This window comes from Leuciscus leuciscus (genome assembly GCF_965113295.1).
Source record: "Leuciscus leuciscus genome assembly, chromosome: 8".
Classification (NCBI taxonomy): domain Eukaryota; kingdom Metazoa; phylum Chordata; class Actinopteri; order Cypriniformes; family Leuciscidae; genus Leuciscus; species Leuciscus leuciscus.
Window position 1 is genome coordinate 8,393,442 of NC_138732.1, and position 18,186 is coordinate 8,411,627.

The 18,186-nt window shown below is 36.9% G+C and overlaps 3 protein-coding genes across 4 annotated transcripts; 1 reads left to right on the forward strand and 2 right to left on the reverse strand.

Moving 5' to 3' along the window:
- The first annotated feature begins 2,267 nt into the window (after positions 1 to 2,267).
- Positions 2,268 to 6,351, forward strand: eif4ebp3l (eukaryotic translation initiation factor 4E binding protein 3, like). Its single transcript, XM_082177215.1, has 3 exons — positions 2,268 to 2,642; positions 5,215 to 5,388; positions 5,789 to 6,351. The coding sequence occupies exons 1-3, from the start codon at positions 2,510 to 2,512 to the stop codon at positions 5,818 to 5,820; spliced, it is 339 nt and encodes a 112-aa protein (XP_082033341.1). The 5' UTR covers positions 2,268 to 2,509; the 3' UTR covers positions 5,821 to 6,351.
- On the reverse strand, positions 6,049 to 12,495 carry hnrnpaba (heterogeneous nuclear ribonucleoprotein A/Ba). 2 transcript variants are annotated; one of them, XM_082177103.1, is made up of 9 exons: positions 12,369 to 12,495; positions 11,893 to 12,138; positions 11,376 to 11,544; positions 11,132 to 11,290; positions 10,663 to 10,818; positions 10,389 to 10,488; positions 8,742 to 8,909; positions 8,554 to 8,639; positions 6,049 to 8,266 (listed from the first exon to the last, which is right to left on the reverse strand). In XM_082177103.1, the coding sequence occupies exons 2-8, from the start codon at positions 12,108 to 12,110 to the stop codon at positions 8,569 to 8,571; spliced, it is 1,041 nt and encodes a 346-aa protein (XP_082033229.1). In that variant the 5' UTR covers positions 12,111 to 12,138; positions 12,369 to 12,495; the 3' UTR covers positions 6,049 to 8,266; positions 8,554 to 8,568. The 2 variants fall into 2 exon arrangements, with proteins under 2 accessions (XP_082033229.1, XP_082033230.1); XM_082177104.1 differs by lacking the exon at positions 8,554 to 8,639.
- A 398-nt stretch (positions 12,496 to 12,893) lies between these two features.
- nme5 (NME/NM23 family member 5) lies at positions 12,894 to 18,160 on the reverse strand. Its single transcript, XM_082177178.1, has 5 exons — positions 17,796 to 18,160; positions 15,868 to 16,073; positions 15,424 to 15,524; positions 15,226 to 15,344; positions 12,894 to 13,312 (listed from the first exon to the last, which is right to left on the reverse strand). Exons 1-5 carry the CDS (start codon positions 17,937 to 17,939, stop codon positions 13,229 to 13,231), a joined length of 654 nt encoding a protein of 217 aa, XP_082033304.1. The 5' UTR covers positions 17,940 to 18,160; the 3' UTR covers positions 12,894 to 13,228.
- Between the last annotated feature and the right edge of the window lie 26 nt (positions 18,161 to 18,186).

An 18,186-nucleotide genomic window follows, 5' to 3' on the forward strand; every position in this document is an offset into this window, starting at 1 on the left:
ACTTCAGTCTGAACGGCCAGGTCGCATTTATCCGACCCGCACGTCATTGATACGCGAAAAACGTCATAATCCTGCGTTGAAGTAGTCGTCGGTTTGAAAACGGACTGCATATTCGTCGAGCTGAGGTAAATCTGCCGAACGGGTCGACCTCGACGAGCCCGTTAATAAAAAAATAAAAAAAAGCCCACGGCCATTATATATACGTTATGTTAACTTATTTGTGCTGAATCTGATATTAGATAGGTCAGCGGCTGCTGTCTGGCTCTTGTGTAACGGTCGCTGCGCGCGCTCGTGTGTGTGTGTGTGTGTGTGAGAGAATCACAGTTGAAGGGCTTGTTCGACTTCATGCAGCTCTGCGCAGAACGATCGGCGGCTGACTTGAAGCAGTGCATGCCGGTTAGAAATTTTGTCCGACTTGATACAGCGCTGACGCCACGTGACTGTGACGTATGGCATCAAAGTACCGCGAGAGCGTTTCGAGAGTAGCCGGAGAACTCAGCCAGCGCAGCTTCTCAAGAGCGGCTGCACTGGGCTGCAGGAGGGCTGATGACGACACAGCTGTTCCACGATTGGCCGGATTCACCGCATGACAACGATCACGTGTGTTTCGTGTTTATTCGAACACCTTTAGTTCCTCTAATGCTCTCAAATCAGTTTATTATAACAGTGAACACTCTTTTCATGTCGTTGTCATGTTATATTGTGTCATGTTTATCAAATTAAAACTGCTTAAAAAACGTAGACTCCACTTCATTGATAGTTGCTTATGTTGAACTTTATTCTTGTTCAAACAGACGCTGTATGAAGCAGTACATAAAGTATTGAATGAACATGTCTCATGAAATGAAACATCTGTGTATTATTTGGCAAATATTGCATTTATTTCACTGCAGCTGTGGTAAAGTATGCAAACACCACGTGAGCGGTCACTACGGGAACCAGAAAGTGTCCGACTTCACGTCTCCGTTTGCAGCTCCTCCCCGCCTGCACGCGGCTACTCTCGCCGATCGGTTACATCCAGCCGCAGCCGATGTCGAACACACCTAAAGTTTAGCTACTTCCGCAAACAACAAGTGACGTCGTTGACCGTCGAGTACTCTTCTGCGCATGCGGGTCACTTCTGGGTCATTTCACGTTCACACAGGAGATCACAAAAGGTCGCATTTAATTGGAAATGTGAACGGCCTTGCAAAAAAATCGAATTTTTTCAAAAAATCGGAATTGAGCATTAAGCCCTGCAGTGTGAACGTAGCCATAGGAAACTATTACTATTTACTCAGGACTATTACAATTCGAAATAAACCTTTTACAACTGTGTAAAGTTTCTATTTATAAATTATAATCATTAAAAAACGACTTAATCACTACTTAATCATTTAATCAATTTAAGATCAATACATTTTCTTTACTTTTTTGAGAAATATACAACATATAATACAAAGGCTAAATTTACAATCCTGTTATTAATGTTAATTGCTGACGAAATCAATTTCACAAATCTTAAGTTTAAAACTGTATTGGGCTTGCTCCAAATAGCAGTAACACTAAAATAAACTACTACTACTACTACTACTACTACTAGGCTACTACTACGACTAAAGTCGTGTCCTTTAATTTACATTCAGTAAAACAAAAATAAACCAACAGTAGGCTAATATTATTATTAATAATAAAACAGCTCATATAAATTTAGCCGTAACACTTTACAATAATTCATTAGTTAACATTGGTTAATGTATTAACTAACATAAACTTATAATGAGCAATACATTTGTTCAAGTATTTATTAATGTTAGTTAGTTAATAAAAAATACAGCTGTTCATTGTTTGTTCATGTTAGTTCACAGTGCATTAACTAATGTTAACAAATACAACCTTTAATTTTAATAACGTATTAGTAAATGTTACAATTAATATTAACTAGCATTAATAAATGCTGTAGAAGTATTGTTCATGTTAACTAAGGTAGTTAACTAATGTTAACTAATGAACCTTATTGTAAAGTGTTACCAATTTAGCATTTTCTGCGCCTCTTTTTCGACAAATAAGTAAAAAAAAAAAAAAAATGTTTACACAATTTTTTACATCTTGTGTAGGCTTGAATTAGTGTCCTTTAATTTAAATTCTTGGCAGAAGATTTGTAAAAAAAAAATAAAAATATTTCACTCAAAGTCAAAGATTTGGCAACCCTGCGTGTGTTTTTGTTGTTGCTCAAGTCTCGTTTATCACATGATCCGAGTCACGTAGTCTGTTGTTGTTAAATAGCCGAGCGCTCCAGCCCTGCGGACAGACAGACAGACAGACACACTTCATCGGCTATCACAAGACCAGCACTGTCTGCAACACGCTGCAAAACATCGGTGGCATTTTTTTTTAATGTTGTTAAAACTTTGTTGAGCTAAGTTTAACCAGACACGCCATACAGACCAGTGTTGGATAGAAACCCTTTAGAGCCCTGATATATCAGCGTGTTTTGGTGTCAGAAGGTTCCGAGCGCATTTCATCCACGATGTCCGCCAACACACAGCAGAGCAAGAGCTGCCCCATTCCCACGCGCGTGCTGCATCTCAAAGACTGGTCTCAGCTCCCAGACTGCTACAGTCAGACCCCTGGAGGAACGCTCTTCTCTACCACTCCTGGGGGTAAGACTGCGTTTTAGGACTGTTGAGTTTATCTTTTTGTTGTTGTAGGTAGGTGAAGAACATGTATTTTGATGAATATTGTGTATCTTTTATCCTTCTATAGGGGAAAAAAAACTTAAACCAGCCTGAGATCTTAGCTGCATGGGCTCCCAGTGTGGTCTGTTTGTTGGTTTTAGGTGGATTTTTGGGAACTTGGGAGAGCAACTTTAACCAGCTAACCCAGCTAAGACCAGCAAACCATCTTGGAATGGTTTAAGCTGTATGTTGTAACACATTTTGACATCCCCAATCACTTCATTTTTTTTTTATGTTGACTTGTGTGGATGTTGTATATTATCAATAATTAAACAAGGAAATGTAGTCATTCAAAATATGTAATCCCATTAACACATTTTTAAAAACTTATACTGTTTTCAAAGTCACTAAAGACTAATTTCTTGTTGGTTAAACTAATGGTGTTACAACTTTTTTTTTTTTTTAAGCTTGGCTTGCATTAATATATAGCATAGCCCCGTGTTTTAATTAAATAAAGCGCTTTTTTTGTTGCATTAAACTAGGGGATAAGCATGTATTTTAACAGGTAAATGAAAAATAAAACTTCTGTTTATGTTATTAAATTGTAAAGATCTGATATGTGAATTGTTTAACTGGTACTAAATTCCTGTTGCTACGCAAACGTTTGTTATGAACAACAAGTTAGTAATTTATGGCGGACCATCTGCAGCAAGATAGCCCAACTGCCATGCGTCTTCTTATGTAACAATGTCTGGTTATCTGATTTGTGACCAGCATGTCCCCAAAATGATACTAGGCATTGAGTTAATCTAATCATGTGAAAAACAAACACATGACCCCTTTATTTCTGGGCAGGACACACATGTTTCTCAATCTCCTTTGTCCCTCGCTAGAATATCTTTCGCATGTGGCTGTAACTGTAACTGTAGCACATTCAGATGAGGAGGCAATTCTTAGAAACACCCCTCCTCCTCCACAGCTGTTGTGGATTTCAGGAATAACAGAACTCTGTGCTCGGGAAAAGGAGTTCATTGGGGCCACTGTACATCATGGACGGTTCCCTCACCGCAGAAGGAAAAATAACAGATCAGAGGCATGTGCGTACATGCATATATATATATATATATATATATATATATAACTATATTTATCTACTCTCTATAGGCTAGCTGTGAATCTCTGCCAAACATTTGTACAGATTGCATTTCATCAAAAATTCCATCTACAATTATGGAAACTACATTATATATATAATTTAAAGTACTTAATTCATTATTATTTAATAAAAAATTGTGGGGGAAATTGTGCTAAATTGTCACAATAAAAAAATAATAGTCAAATATTATATTAAAGATTAAGGCCCGGTTTCACAGACAGAGCTTAGATTAAGCCAGGTGTAGACCTTAGTTCAATTAGGACATTTGAGTTAAACTTTTATAAATGTGTCTTAGACAAAACAAAATATTACTTGTGTGCATCTTGAGACAAAACAATGCCACTGACAAATTGTAAGATATGCCAGTACATGTTGCTTTCAGTTAAAACAGCTCAAACATGTATTTTAGCCTGGGACTAGCCTATCAAACCGGGCATACAAGTGCAAAACAAAAAACACATAAAAAAAAGACTTAATTTTCTTTATACAAAATGTAATTTCTCATTTTTATTCCTGTTGGTTCAGGGGGGACTGGGGGTGAAAAAACTGATGCTTTTAACCTAAACAAATTGCACACTTAGGCTATATTTAATTTTCCTGCATTTTAAAAACTTTCACTCTCTTGATCTCTGAGATGTTGAAAAAACGCTTCAGCAGAAACTGTTGGGTTGGTCTCCCTGCATTCCTGGCCATAGCAGCTCCCAGTTGTGACCACTGTTCGTCCAGCCCCTGTCCCGTCTCCGTCCACACCCTACCCCTCCCCCTCCTCTCTCAACCCCCTTTTGTCCAGAACACATTGCACTGAATAGCAAAAGTTGCGTAACATGTTTTTCAGCCATTCCCGAGCTGCCTTCAACTACAACAGAGACACATTACTTCTTAACGGTTAAGTCAGAAAACAATCTTAACCTATAGGGCTGCAAGTTTGTTCACAACTCCTCGTAACATGAGGTTAAACTCATCTGTGTTTCCCCCGTGGCTCGGCTCTGCATTCTCACGTGCAAACGTGCTCAAATTTCCTGGAACTAAAATGGGAGGTGCTGAGTCCTGCAATTCAGTTCACCCCGTTTTTATTGAGGGAGCTTGAGAACTTCTTTTCACTTGCAAAATGTCAAACATTTGAGTCTTTGTTTGCTGTCTAATAGCATGGGCGTGTTAAGTGGCACATCGAGTTAGTTGCTATCTTTCTTTTATTTTGTTAAATAGCTGTTCGTTTTGGTACAATCCCAAGAAAACCATACGAAACCACATTTCACCGATTGATTTTGAGTGCTAACACATTTTACTTGAATCCTAGGTTTGTTGTTTTCTCACTCGTGATAGTCTGCAGCCTAGAATGTAAATATGTTTTTTCTAGCCATGTGATTGGTTGCCGTAATATATGTCCTATCCCTCCTCCAGGAACTCGGATCATTTATGACAGAAAGTTCCTCCTGGACTGTAGGAACTCTCCCATTGCCCGGACCCCACCCTGTTGTTTGCCCCAGATTCCTGGAGTGACCATTCCTTCACACCATCCAATGTCCAAACTGCAGGAACTCAAAGAGGAGTTGGAGGAGGAGAAGGATCTGGCAGGTAAAGTTGCCAGAAAAAGAAAGAGAGAAAACCTGTTCTGTGATAATCTTTCCAGGAAACATTAAGCCCTCAGGTTTCTCAGGTTGAAGCAAATTCATATATTCTGTACTTTTTGGAAAACAAGGTTCAATGGGGTTCTATATAGCCATTATGTTTAACAGATGATTTCTTTTCTTTTTCTTAGTGATAAATATGTTTATGAGCTGTTTGATCCATAACATTGAATTAAAATAAAAAAATGAATGAATTCAAACTAAATCCATAAAATGATACCATGATGGGAACCTCTAAAAGGTTCTATATGAAGCACCTGACAGAACCCTGTAAGGTTTTATATATATATAAGGTTTCTCCGTTCAAATGCCTCAAATAACCAACCTCTCTATTTCTTTTTTTTAAGCTGATGACAACCAGTTTGAGATGGACATTTGAGTCTTTCATCTACCTCCTGTGGAGAGCTCTCTATTTTATCTGTCGAGATGATGCTACTTACCTCACAATCAGCGGACATCACATATTCACCAGATTAATGGGCTTTTTAATGAGCTAAACACCCAAAGGGTGTCTTTTTCTTTTGATTAAAAGTATATGTTCAACGTTTACCTGAAAAAACATGATTGTTTGTAAGTGGCGGTAAGTTCTTTATTGTACATATGGTACTTTCTACTTTTTTTTTTTTTTTTTTTTTAAAGAAAATGTAGCATTATGTGTGAGCCAGGACAAAACCATGGCAAAATCTCTCATTTCTGAGCATTATATCTCAGCAAACATTGTTGATTGTTTAATGGTATAGGACGATTAAATGCCAAATGAATGTCTGTTGCATATGTTTGGTGTTTCGCCTGGAAAAGCACATACTCAGTACACCACCGTGTCCCCTCAGGGTTTTCCTGGTGTTTCATTTGCCTGGATTTCCTCAGGTTTTATTATTTTAATTGAAATAAATAAAAAAATGAGAAAATACTCGTCCTTTGATCAATTTGGAGTTTGTGCAAAAAGGCTATGGAAAATTACATATTGGGAAACTGCATTCTAATGATCTTGGTTTCAAAACTTGCCTATAAAAATCATGGTAACTTCACTTTGCTAGACAGATTTGCATTTACAGAAGGAAATTTACAAGTAGATATTATGGTTGTCATGGAACACAACAACAGCAAAGAATTAGCATGAAAAAAATATACCATGAAGTAAATTATGATTGTTTTGGAGCAAAACAGAAGATATAAGTGGATCACATCTCAATACTTTGGGGTTGGTAAGATTTTATGTTTTTGAAAAAAGTCTCACTCACCAAGGCTGCATTTATTTGATAAAATATAATTGATTTCTGTGATCAAAGCTGAATTTTCAGCATCATTACTCCAGTCTTCAGTCACATGATCCTTCAGAAATCATTCTAATATGATTAAGATTAGTTTTTTTGTTAGTTAATTCTGCTTAATATTTTTGTGGAAATTGTGAAAAACAATCCTCAGGATTCTAGAAAATGCAGCATTTCTTTGAAATAGAAATCAGTTACATTGTAAATGCCTTTTCTCTTACTTTTGTGACTCTTACTGACCCCAAAAAACTTCTAAAGAGTAGTTTATATGACATGTATACCTAGATTAGGCTGGTTACAATGGCTTCTACTGGTAGATATTATAACTACACACCATGGCACTTTTGGACTCTCTTCTAGAATGTTTTAACTTAACTCACTCAAAATACATATTAGCTCAAGGGAAAACATTCTGGAATTGGAAAAAAAAGTTTACTGCAGTTTTAAATAAGACTTTCAAGTTCTAACAAAAGCAGAAATGAAAGATGCATGCGTTGCAGTAACTTCTCTCTCTCACAGGTTAAATTTGGAACAACAAACCATTTTATGTTCCTGGTTGCGTTCCAAACTAATTACTGTCAGGTTTAGATACAAACTGGCCTAGTTTAACCAAAGCCTTTTTCTATTCTACATTTATTGGCCAGCTACCTCTATAAAACAAACTGAACTCTCTCAACCGCTTACAGTGACCTAGTTTTCAGTCACTGTAATATTATATCTTTTAGACATACTCATTTCTTCAAATGCAAACTTCAGGTTGATGGTTCAGAAAGACAACTTAATTGTGGAGACTGAACGCAAAAGCATTAGACATACAATAGACATCTTAAAAATCAAGTTTATTTCTTGAAATTTGTCCAAGACACTGGAGGAATGTGTATCCAGTGTTTCGAGAAAGAATCATGTTACAATTACCTGTGTATGTTTTGAGGTATAGTTTAATCACTATTAAAGCCACTCTTAAATATCTAACAATACAGGAGGAAATCTCCTTAAAAGCAGTAGAGAAAAAAAAAAAAAAAAAAAAGATTTGAAAAAAAGATTTGAAAAAAAAAAACACTTGTCAAGACTTGCCACTATAAGATTTCAATGGACAAGCTTACAATCGTTAAGAAATCCCTTTTCATCTCACCTTGAAGCCATGCAACTTTGCAACACAGAGCACAGGTGACAGGAAAAATAATATAATCTAAAAACACTAAAGAAAAGTTAACCAAAACTTGTTTATTTTGAATGCATTTTGAGAGCTCTGAGTCTAGATGTGATAGACACAGCCATGATGTAAAATACAACCATACAATACATTAGAATCAAAAAGGTACCAAAAAGTACAGTAAAAAAATAACACTTCCATCTCTGGAAATGTAAAAGGACACAAAAAACAAAAAAAAATAAAACAAATGTGACAAGTGACATTTGCACCCCACCCCCCCAGTTCCTTATGTTTTCTGTACAAAATGAAGCAGAAGTCCAGATTCTGCCAGCTTCCAAAAGTAAAAGACCCCAATGTTCACTGTGACCAGACGGCTGGTTCCTGTTCGGTAGCTTTACGACCTTTAAGAGAGAAAACACAGATTTAGTTGCTTTTAAATCACATTTACAATATATGTATTGTATATTATAAAAAAAAAAAAAAAAAAAAAAAAAAAAAAAAATGAAGTGAAGAGATGGGGCCTATCATGATCTACCACTACAACCCTACTGTGTCACTACAACCCTCCCCAAACGGATCGTTCTATCGGCCTTATAGTTCGGCTGGGTCAATGGAGATGAATTGGTAATGGAGCGACAATTAAAATTAACCTTACCATGAGTGGTGGGAAAAAAGTTAAAATTCATACCTTAACTACACATGATCAGTATGGCTTGTAGCTACTCTGGTGAGCCCCACGTCTTGGAGTTTTTCCATAGCTTGTATTGCCCTGGTCTAGGGGGGTAAGAGAAGAGCAGAAAAAGGAACTTGAGTCCCTCGTATTCACAAGAACCCAACGGGGACGGTGGGGAAACCCCAAGGTCAATCAGTGCTTACTGTAGTCATATCCTCCGCCGTAGCCGCCGTAGTAGCCTCCGGAGTAATCGTAGTTGCCGTAGCCTCCATATCCACCGTAACCTTGCTGTCCGCCGTAGCCGTAACCCTGGTTACCATAGCCTTGATTCCAGTAGTTGTTGTAGCCCTGATTCCAGTTCTGACCCTGGCCTATAAAACAAAAGAAACCATTTCAAACACACCATATCTGTAAGCGACTTAAACCATAAAGCAATTGGTCTCTACTTTAGCTGTGTGGGGTATTAGAACAGATTTGAGATCAGCCAAATCTTTTAAGATGGATAAAATCTGAAGATTTCACATATACAGAAAAAAATCTGTGTGAGCAATACAAAAGCCCTATTCGGATGGGATTGACTTTACAAGGGTAGATGGAGTAATGCAATTTTACTACAGGAGGTCTGTAATATTAATGGCCAATTCACACGTGATAAGATCTCTCAGTAAAGCTAGCAGAAGGTGGAGGGGTAACTCGATTTGCGCATCGCCGTCATCCTCCTGTTGTCATGTGCGTATTACGTTGCTTCCTGATATCACATGTGCAAACGCATATAAAATAAATATAAATATATATATATATATATAAAATAGTTATGTCTGGTCGAACGATGTATTAGCTAACTTCAGATTGGATTGTGTTGGTAATAGGCACTTACCAAACGCTAAAAGATGTTTTGTGCTTCTAACAAGTGCTTTCGATCTTCTTTCTGATCTGAATGGTGTGTGGAAAACACTTGAGTTTTGCCACAGACTTGTCCCAGCCTCTAGATCGCAACTGAATGCTTTAAAGCGTCCCCATACTTGAAAAAACGCGGAAAACTACTTTTAAAACCGGAAATTACTAAATATTTACGTACATTACAGCGGGTCTATTCGCACGGGATTAGTATTACCTGAGGTCATTTTTCCGGACCTTTTTACTGAAGGTAAAAGTCGCCATAATCTTTACTGATATTACTGAGATGGCACACCGAATAGGGCTATAATCTCATTCAGAATTTGTTATTCGAATTACAAATGTTTAACATTAACCCCTGGTTTCACAGACAAGGCTTTAAAGGGATAGTTCACCCAAAAATGAATATTCTGTTATCATTTACTCGCCATCAATTTGTTCCAAACCTGTATGAATTTCTTTGTAAGGGTAAGTGATGACAATTTTCATTTTTGGGTGAACGATCCTTTTAAGCCTAGTCTCAGACTAAAATGCATGTTTGAGCCGTTTTAACTGAAAGCGACTTTCACTAGAGCCATTGTTTTGTCTCAAGATGCACATCAGTAATATTTAAAGGCAGGTTTATAAAAGCTATGTAAATGTCCTAATTGAACTAAGGCCTAATCCTGGCTTAATCTAAGCCCGGTCTGTGAAACCAGGCCTAATCTAAGCCCTGTCTGTGAAACCAGGCCATAATCAAATTATAAGACATCCAGATTCAGAAAGTTTGTTTAAACTAGCCTGCATTAGATTTATATACAGATAGACAAGGGCGACTGCACAGAGTTGTTTTGCTGTTGGAGATCAGTGCATGTTTGATAAGCACACAGTCATCTAGTTAAACTTTACACAGACTACAGTTTGAGTGGCAGATGAGAAAGTCCAACAGGAGATAGACGTTAGGTTTTACTAACCTCCACGCCCCCTTCCTCTTCCTCCTCCTCCTCCACCAAAGCGACCTCCGTACTGCTGCTGCTGGTACACTTCCTTAGGCTGTGCAATCTTAATCTCGCACTGGGAGACAGAAAAGACAATTGAGTGAATAATGAATGAGTCATCATAATAAAACACTGCCATTAAAATCAATGCTGAAAATATTTTGTATTGTATAAAATTTTCCATTGTTATGAACAACAACCCTGAAGACTTATCACATTTATCAGTAAACAGGTCACACTGGAAACTCACAAGGCCTTCTTTTCCATTTGTGTCCTTGGTTCCACTGACGTTGTGATATTTCTTTTCCAGAACTTTCTTGACAGCCTCTTCATCCTTGAAGGTAATGAAGACAAACCCTCTCCTCTTATTTGTCTTTGGATCCATTGGAAGTTCGATAGTCTCAATCTGCAGTGACAATAAATGAATAAGCGTTAACAAATGCACACGTTTAAAATGCAGAAGAGACAACTACAGATGTAAATGTAAAATAGCAAAAGAGGGCAGAAAAACAAATGCAGGAAATTAAAAGTCTTTGCAAATATCAAGAGAATAAGTTTTTACATTGGCAATATATACTTGATCATTTTTTTTATTTTACAAAAACAAATGAATGCATATTTTCAAAGTAAAACCTAATAGATTGTGAATGTCTAAATAAAAAAATCTGGTGTTAAATAAAATACAAAGAATTAAAATCTAAAAAGGTACACTCCAATACCTCGCCAAAGGCACCAAAATACTCGCGGATCCTCTCTTCTGTAGTTTCAGGGTTCAGTCCACCGACAAAGATCTTCTTAACGGGTTCTTTCTTCATCGCCATCGCCTTCTTAGGGTCGATCTGTCGTCCATCCAATCTGTGCTCTTTTTGTGCTAAAACCTGTGCAAAGAAGAGGAATTAGTGAGTCTTCGATGGTTACCTACATCACAAGAATATATATGTTTTCCTAAGCACCAAAGCTTACCTTATCTACACTGGCTGGCTCCTTAAAAAGAATAAACCCAAATCCCCTTGATCGTCCAGTGTTGGGGTCCATTTTGATGGTGCAGTCTGTCACCTCTCCAAATTTAGAGAAGTAGTCTTTAAGATCCTTTTTACTAGTGTCCCAGCTGAGCCCCCCAACAAACATTTTCCTGAGGAAACGAAGCAGGAAAAAAAGAGGAGTGAGACCAGGAGGGGGCGTGGTAGCGCAGATTTCACAATTTCTCCATTTCTTGCATAAAAAAAACCCACTTTACTAACACTAATAAACGAAAATAAAAACTGCAATACAACAGATACATTTTTAAACGCACAAAAACACAGAAACGTACACCTAAGTACACACTGAATTTTAAACCGTATCTTTATGCTCAATTCACCGAATTCGCCCATCCCCCTACCAAAAAAAAAAAAAAAGAAAGACACATGGCGCCAACAAAGACGGAAGGAACAAAGGATTTTATGTCCGAGCATTTAGCACAATTATTCCTCTAACATACCCCGCATCTTCCTCTCCTTTGCTCGCGTCAATTTGCCCGCCGTCCGATGCACTAGTTTCGTCTTCATCCCCGGCCGTTTCGTCCGCACCGGCGTCTCCCTGCGCCCCGGCCTGTGCGCTCCCATTGCCCTCCTCGTACTGCCCGGCTCCGTTCAGATCGTCCTCGCCCTCGTGGCCGTTTTCTGAGGTTTCCATATACTGCTGCTCGGCGTCTGACATGGTGGTAGTTTAATGTAAAAACCTAAAACTGCAGAAAATGTGTGATTGTTACAAAAGGAAGCGCCTTATGTAACGCACAAGCACCACCATTTTGAACAGCGGCGGTTACATTCTCATTCGCAACGAGAATGTAAACATATCGTTGGTTTAATTCATAAATACACAGCTTTACTGACCTAGAATTAAATATGACGGTTTACACAACTAAATACGCACACTGAGGCTAACAAATTCATAATTTGCTCGTAAATACTTTACCTTAAAAGCAGCAAGTGAAAAGTCTCCGTGGAACGCTTTCCGCGGTGTGGGCCCTTCCTTATTGCGCCGACAAGCGGTTGGTTTTATATTACTGGATGGTAGATAAAGGAATTTTAGTAAGGGCAAATTTGATTGGATGACTTCGAACGCCTATCAACCTGACAGCCAATTAAATACGTCTTTTACACGTCACAGAAATCCTCCCCCAAACGCGCTTCTTCTGAACCTTCGTGTCGAGTGGGGGAAGAAGTCTTTGTTCTTGTTTGGTTTATAAACATGTTGTTGACTACTTGTACATAAAATGAAGTGTATTATATATATTTATATTTTTAGAAACAATCTGCAAAGAAGATAATGCAAGACACAGCCGTTTGTATTGGCTATGCTTTGTCAAAATAGTATTACGAAGAGGTTACAGATACATTTGCAATTGGCATTTGAATCATTAGCATGCTAACACTCATTTTGTTGTTGAGATCGTATAATTATATTTCAGTCTACAGAGTCATTCACATTAAACATTGATTGTGAGTTGAATGTTTGTTTATTGCCATCAGAAGGGTAAAAATGTATAAAATATCACGATTTATTGAGAGATGATGAATGTGTAAGAATAGGCCTTATACTGTTGTAGTAATCGGTGACAAAAAGATAGTGTAAATTTGCACTTTTTTCTTACATTTAAATGAACCATGACATAAGCAAACATATATTTGATAGCACAGTAAATCAAGGGTTAAATAACATTGTTTATAAACAACATTTTATTTTATTAAGCAGTTTGAATGATATGAGGAAAAACATAAAAAATAGATCAAGACAGTAACTTGTTGGTAAATTCTTGTTGCTTGAAAAACAAATCAGGCATCCTCCTTTACTACTGTTCCATCACATATTTTGGGCTTATTTGGGTTATTATCCATCAGCCAGTCAGCAAGCCATGTCTGTAAAGAAAAATAATACAGTACAAAAATAAATAGCAAATAGATATATCAGAAAATCCAGGACGCAGTTGTTCAAAAAGTTTAATCTGAATAAGAATGATTCATATTTGGAAATCCCACGTCTTGTTATCCAGGATCAGGTAATCCATTTTACTCAGGATCCGGTTTTATAAAGCAACATTAGATTGGATCACCTAGAATGGGACTACATATTACAATGCAGGCTACTAGCTGTATAAAGAACAACAGATCCAACAGTCAGCATGGGATCACTTTAAGTGTTTTTATTTGAAGAGAGAAAACAGCACAATTAAACTATGCAAACAAATATACATGCAATAATCGATGCAATTGTTAGAACCTTCTTTTGACCATTTCATTATAATTAATATACAACCATAAATACCTGTTTTTGTTTGATATTGATAGCTATTTGGGGGGTTAATTTTTTTAATAACTTTATTGTACTGAAAGTTTTAATTGATAGTCCACTACTATATCACTGTAATGCTTAAACAAATCAAATGTAAAATATAAATCTATATACACTGCATGATGCAAATATTTTTTATGTATTGTTAATTATTGCTGTAACCATTTTTATAGTGTTTGTTCCTGAAATCCATCCGGAATTCAACCATCATCTGGGATCAGGATAGTCCAGATTTGTTTTTTTGGATCAAAGGTATCCCAAATCCTAAAAAGTTTGAACACATACTGATGGTTTGATTAAGATGAAAACCATGATTAGATTATGTGATCTAATCTGATTTCAGAATACAATTTTCCTTATTTTGAATCCAATCCGATAGCGGAAATCCAATTGAATTTCTTGACAAAAGGCATTACAGTTTTCAGGTGAAGAAATGATTCACCCAGAAATTTAAATTATGTCATTATTTATTTGTCCCCATGTAATTCCTAAGCTCTGACTTTTTCTTTTGGGAAAAAAAAACATATATTTTAAAGAATCTTTGGTTACACTTTATTTGAAGGTGTCAGTGTATTTATACATTTACAGTAAGTACAGAGTAGTAACAATTATTATAGTAGTAATTAAAAATAAAGTGTTACCCGTTACTTTTTAGAATTATTTAAAAAAATACTTTATCTACTATATCTATCCTATAGTTAGGATGAGGGTTAATTTCATGTACAGTAATTATGCATCATTTATAGTTATCACTACAGTAACTACATGTAACATCATTATAAACCAAACCCTCATAACCGTAGAGTATAGTGGTTCTCAACGGGGGCGTTCCCGTTCAGTGAACAACGGGAGGCGTTGGAAGCAAGATTTTTGAAAGGGGGGCATTCAGGTGTTCACAAGTTTACACCAAAGATCCAGGCAAGACAAGATTAAACATGTAATTACTTGCGAAATAATTGCCTACCACATTCTAAAATCTGCCAGTGTAATGCGACATGTAAGCTATGTATCGTTTCTTTTGCAACGACTATTTTTCCAGTCTCAAGCAAGCTCAGATTTTCAAATGGATAAAGAAAAAAAACTGCCAAAATGTTTTTAAATGTTGGCTTTATTAAACTATGTTTTAAACATGTGAATAAGCAGTCTCATATGTCTATTTATTTTTAATATAGGCCTACTATTTATTAATTTATTGTTCTATTTGATTTAACATTTTTACATTTAACAGGAATATCAAACATCAAAAATAATCAAACATTTAACACAAAACAAGAGGTAAGGGACCTGGATAATGGATAAGGGGCGCTGGCCCAAAAAAGGTTGAGAACCACTGCTAAAAAAGTAGATAAAAAATTAAAAATAGGTATTAAAAAATAATTCTAAAAAGATTCAGTAACACTATTTTACAGTGTCAAAATAACACAGTAAAATAAAGTTACAGAATTATTTTTTTAATACTTTTATGAAGAGATACACTTACAAAGGGGTCCATTGGCTTTTTCTTGCACAGCTCCGTCAGTCCAGTGATAAGTGTTGGGCTTACATACCGGCTCAGGTAATATTTGGCAGCATCTCCCATAGGAATAGGTTCAATCACAGCTGAAATAGAAATCAGATTTTTATTATGCTTTCAAATATTGTTCATTAAACTCATTTGTTCAGAGTTAGGTTCACTCACAGTTGGGAAACATGAACCGGATCTCCTTCTCGGCCGCAGAGAAGGAATCACTGCCATGCACAGCATTGCGCAGGTCACACGTGCCCAGTCTAGCTCTCAGACTGATTGTGACATTCAGTGTTGATGTGCATTTCCCAGAAAGAGAGAGAGAAAAAAAATGAACTGTTACTTTGAAAACATGACACGTATGCATTTTGAATATAGACTTGTTGTAATGACAGAACTGAGATATGTGATTGATTTAGGCACTGCAATGAACATCAGCTTTGTAAATGATTAGACTGAAGTGCATAAAATCCACAAAACTATATATTTATTTGAACACAAAATGGTGCAACCGTGATAGTTGTCTCGACAGTACATGAGAATTTAGCTTCATAAGTCAGCCATTTTATTATTAAACCACCTGCATAGAGAGAAGATTTATTCAATGACATTCATTACCAGTCAGGATGTGTCTCTCTAGCCTTTATGCTGCTGACTGGTCCCATTATGGCTTTCCAGGTGGCAATAGCCTGGTGTCGGGCCAGTGCTAGAGCAACCACTGGTCCGGAGCTCATGAAGGCGGTCAGATGGGGAAAATACAGCTTCCCATAATGCTCAGCATAGAAATCACTGCATTGCTCTGGACTCAGTTGAAGCCGCCTTTTCTGTAAAATGAGAAACAAGAATGCAAATCTGGCTAAACTAAATCATTGGCCACAAAATGAGCTGTTAGTTAAAGGGATAGTTCACCCAAAAATGAAAATTCTGTCAGTAATCACTCACCCTCATGTTGTTCCAACCCCGTAAGACTTTCGTTCATCTTCGGAACACAAATTAAGATATTTTTTATTAATCTGAGAGCTGTCTCACTCCTCCATAGGCTACTATGTAATTGAAACTTTGAAACCGGCCCAGAAAGTTAGTAAAGATAATGTTTAAAATAGTCCAAGTGACTACAGTGGCTCAACCTTAAAGGGATATTTCACCGCTGGAAAGATGAATGTGTATTTAAATTGGGTCATTGATGTAGTAGAAATGTGAAATTATTTTAGAAGTTGGTGCCTTCTTAACTGAGAAAAGCCAGAAAATGTATTTTTGGCTCATGTTGATGAAAGACAACAACTCCCAGAATGCACTTGCTTCGCTGCCCTACGAGGCTGGCTGTAGTCTCTCGCCTCTGGCCAAAAAAGCCTCCGATGATGCAAAATGAAGATTTTTGCATCATCTGAGGTTTTTTTCCAGACACACAATACAGAAATCTCTCATCTCAGGGGGACATGAGGGAGGGAAGCAAGGTCATTTGAAAATGCTACCGGGTTTCTACTGATACAAAGCTTAATGCTAATCGGTGAAGTATCCCTTTAATTTTATCAAGCGACAAGAATACTTTTTGTGCACAAAAACAAACAAATTTAACGATGTACGTCAGAACGTAGGCTCACTATTAGCAGACGCTGGTCAATAGTGCGCCTACGTTGACGTACATCCCAGAAGCGCTGCACTGTTACACTACATGAACTCGCTCTGAGACCCACACAGAAGAAAATGAATAGTTGAATAAAGTAGTTAGTTTTTTTTTTTTTTTCACACAAAGAGTATTCTCGTCGCTTGATAAACTTGTGGTTGAGCCACTGTAGTCACTTGGACTATTTAAACATCGTCTTTACTAACTTTCTGGGCCGGCAAGTTTCAATGACAAGATAGAAGCCTATGGAGGAGTGAGACAGCTCTCAGAATCAGATTTTATGAAAAATATCTTAATTTGTGTTCCGAAGATTAACGAAGTCTTATGGGGTTGAAACAACATGAGGGTGATAATTACTTACAGAATTTTCATTTTTGGGTGAACTAACCCTTTAATAAAAGCGATAGTATAATTTCTGCTGTTGCTTAAAGGGATAGTTCACCCAAAAATAAAAAATTGTCATCATTTACTCACACTGAAGTTGTGCCAAACCTGTATGAGTTTATATTTTTCTGCTAAACAAGATATTTTAAAGAATTTTGGTAACCAAAAACTATCTTTTGTTTCTACTATGGATGTCAATGGCTACAGTCAACTGTCTGGTTACCCATATCCTTCAAAGTGTCTTTTGTGTTCAGCAGAAAAAAGAAACTTATACAGGTTTGGAACAACTTGAGGGAGTAACGTTAAGTAATTACATAATTTTCATTTTAGGGTGAACTATCAGTCTATAACTAGAGCTACATAATTTCATCAGCCTCTACCAATTAATGGCAGCAGACATCACGTGACTGTCTTGGGTTTACAAAAGAACAAAAATTTAGTGTTTGTGTTAAGTTACCAGAAAACATCTTGTGCATCATCACGTGAAGTATTTAGTACAAATGTGCAGTGCCTTTCCACTTAACGTTACGTAACTTACCTGCAGAATTGTAAATCCAGATTGAAGAATAATGTCCTCAATTTCGTCAGTTTTGTAGATGGCATCAGGTTTGATTATAGCCAAAGTTCTCTCCACGAAGATACGAGGTTCTGGCATCTGTTTTTGAGGACTGTCGCTGTCCATGACTTTAAAATCAGTTAACGTTAATTTGACAATTTTACTGAAATTTTTCACGGTTAAATTCGAAGTGGCTTTAATTGACAGGGAGGCATTTCTCAAATTATAAAGTACAAATAGTCTTAGTTACTAGAGTGCAAACACGTTTCTAACCTACAACATATAAAAATAGTTTATTTAATTCAGGCGTCTGTATCATGTCGCGTCCTCTGAGAAGAGTCGGGTTTGTTGGCCTTGTTGCTAGGTTGCAAAA

What these genes read in the sequence shown, in the direction of transcription:
- eif4ebp3l (XM_082177215.1), top strand. Translation starts at nt 2,510, where the DNA reads ATGTCCGCCAACACACAGCAGAGCAAGAGCTGCCCCATTCCCACGCGC. An exon ending in CTTCTCTACCACTCCTGGGG is followed by an intron (nt 2,643 to 5,214) that starts GTAAGACTGCGT and finishes TCCCTCCTCCAG; the next exon opens with GAACTCGGATCATTTATGAC. An exon ending in GGAGGAGAAGGATCTGGCAG is followed by an intron (nt 5,389 to 5,788) that starts GTAAAGTTGCCA and finishes CTTTTTTTTAAG; the next exon opens with CTGATGACAACCAGTTTGAG.
- hnrnpaba (XM_082177103.1), bottom strand. Translation starts at nt 12,110, where the DNA reads ATGTCAGACGCCGAGCAGCAGTATATGGAAACCTCAGAAAACGGCCAC. An exon ending in AAAGGAGAGGAAGATGCGGG is followed by an intron (nt 11,545 to 11,892) that starts GTATGTTAGAGG and finishes TCGTTTCCTCAG; the next exon opens with GAAAATGTTTGTTGGGGGGC. An exon ending in ATTTTGGTGCCTTTGGCGAG is followed by an intron (nt 10,819 to 11,131) that starts GTATTGGAGTGT and finishes TTGTCACTGCAG; the next exon opens with ATTGAGACTATCGAACTTCC.
- nme5 (XM_082177178.1), bottom strand. Translation starts at nt 17,939, where the DNA reads ATGGACAGCGACAGTCCTCAAAAACAGATGCCAGAACCTCGTATCTTC. An exon ending in AGAGAGACACATCCTGACTG is followed by an intron (nt 15,525 to 15,867) that starts GTAATGAATGTC and finishes TGTCACAATCAG; the next exon opens with TCTGAGAGCTAGACTGGGCA. An exon ending in AAAAGCCAATGGACCCCTTT is followed by an intron (nt 13,313 to 15,225) that starts GTAAGTGTATCT and finishes TTTTCTTTACAG; the next exon opens with ACATGGCTTGCTGACTGGCT.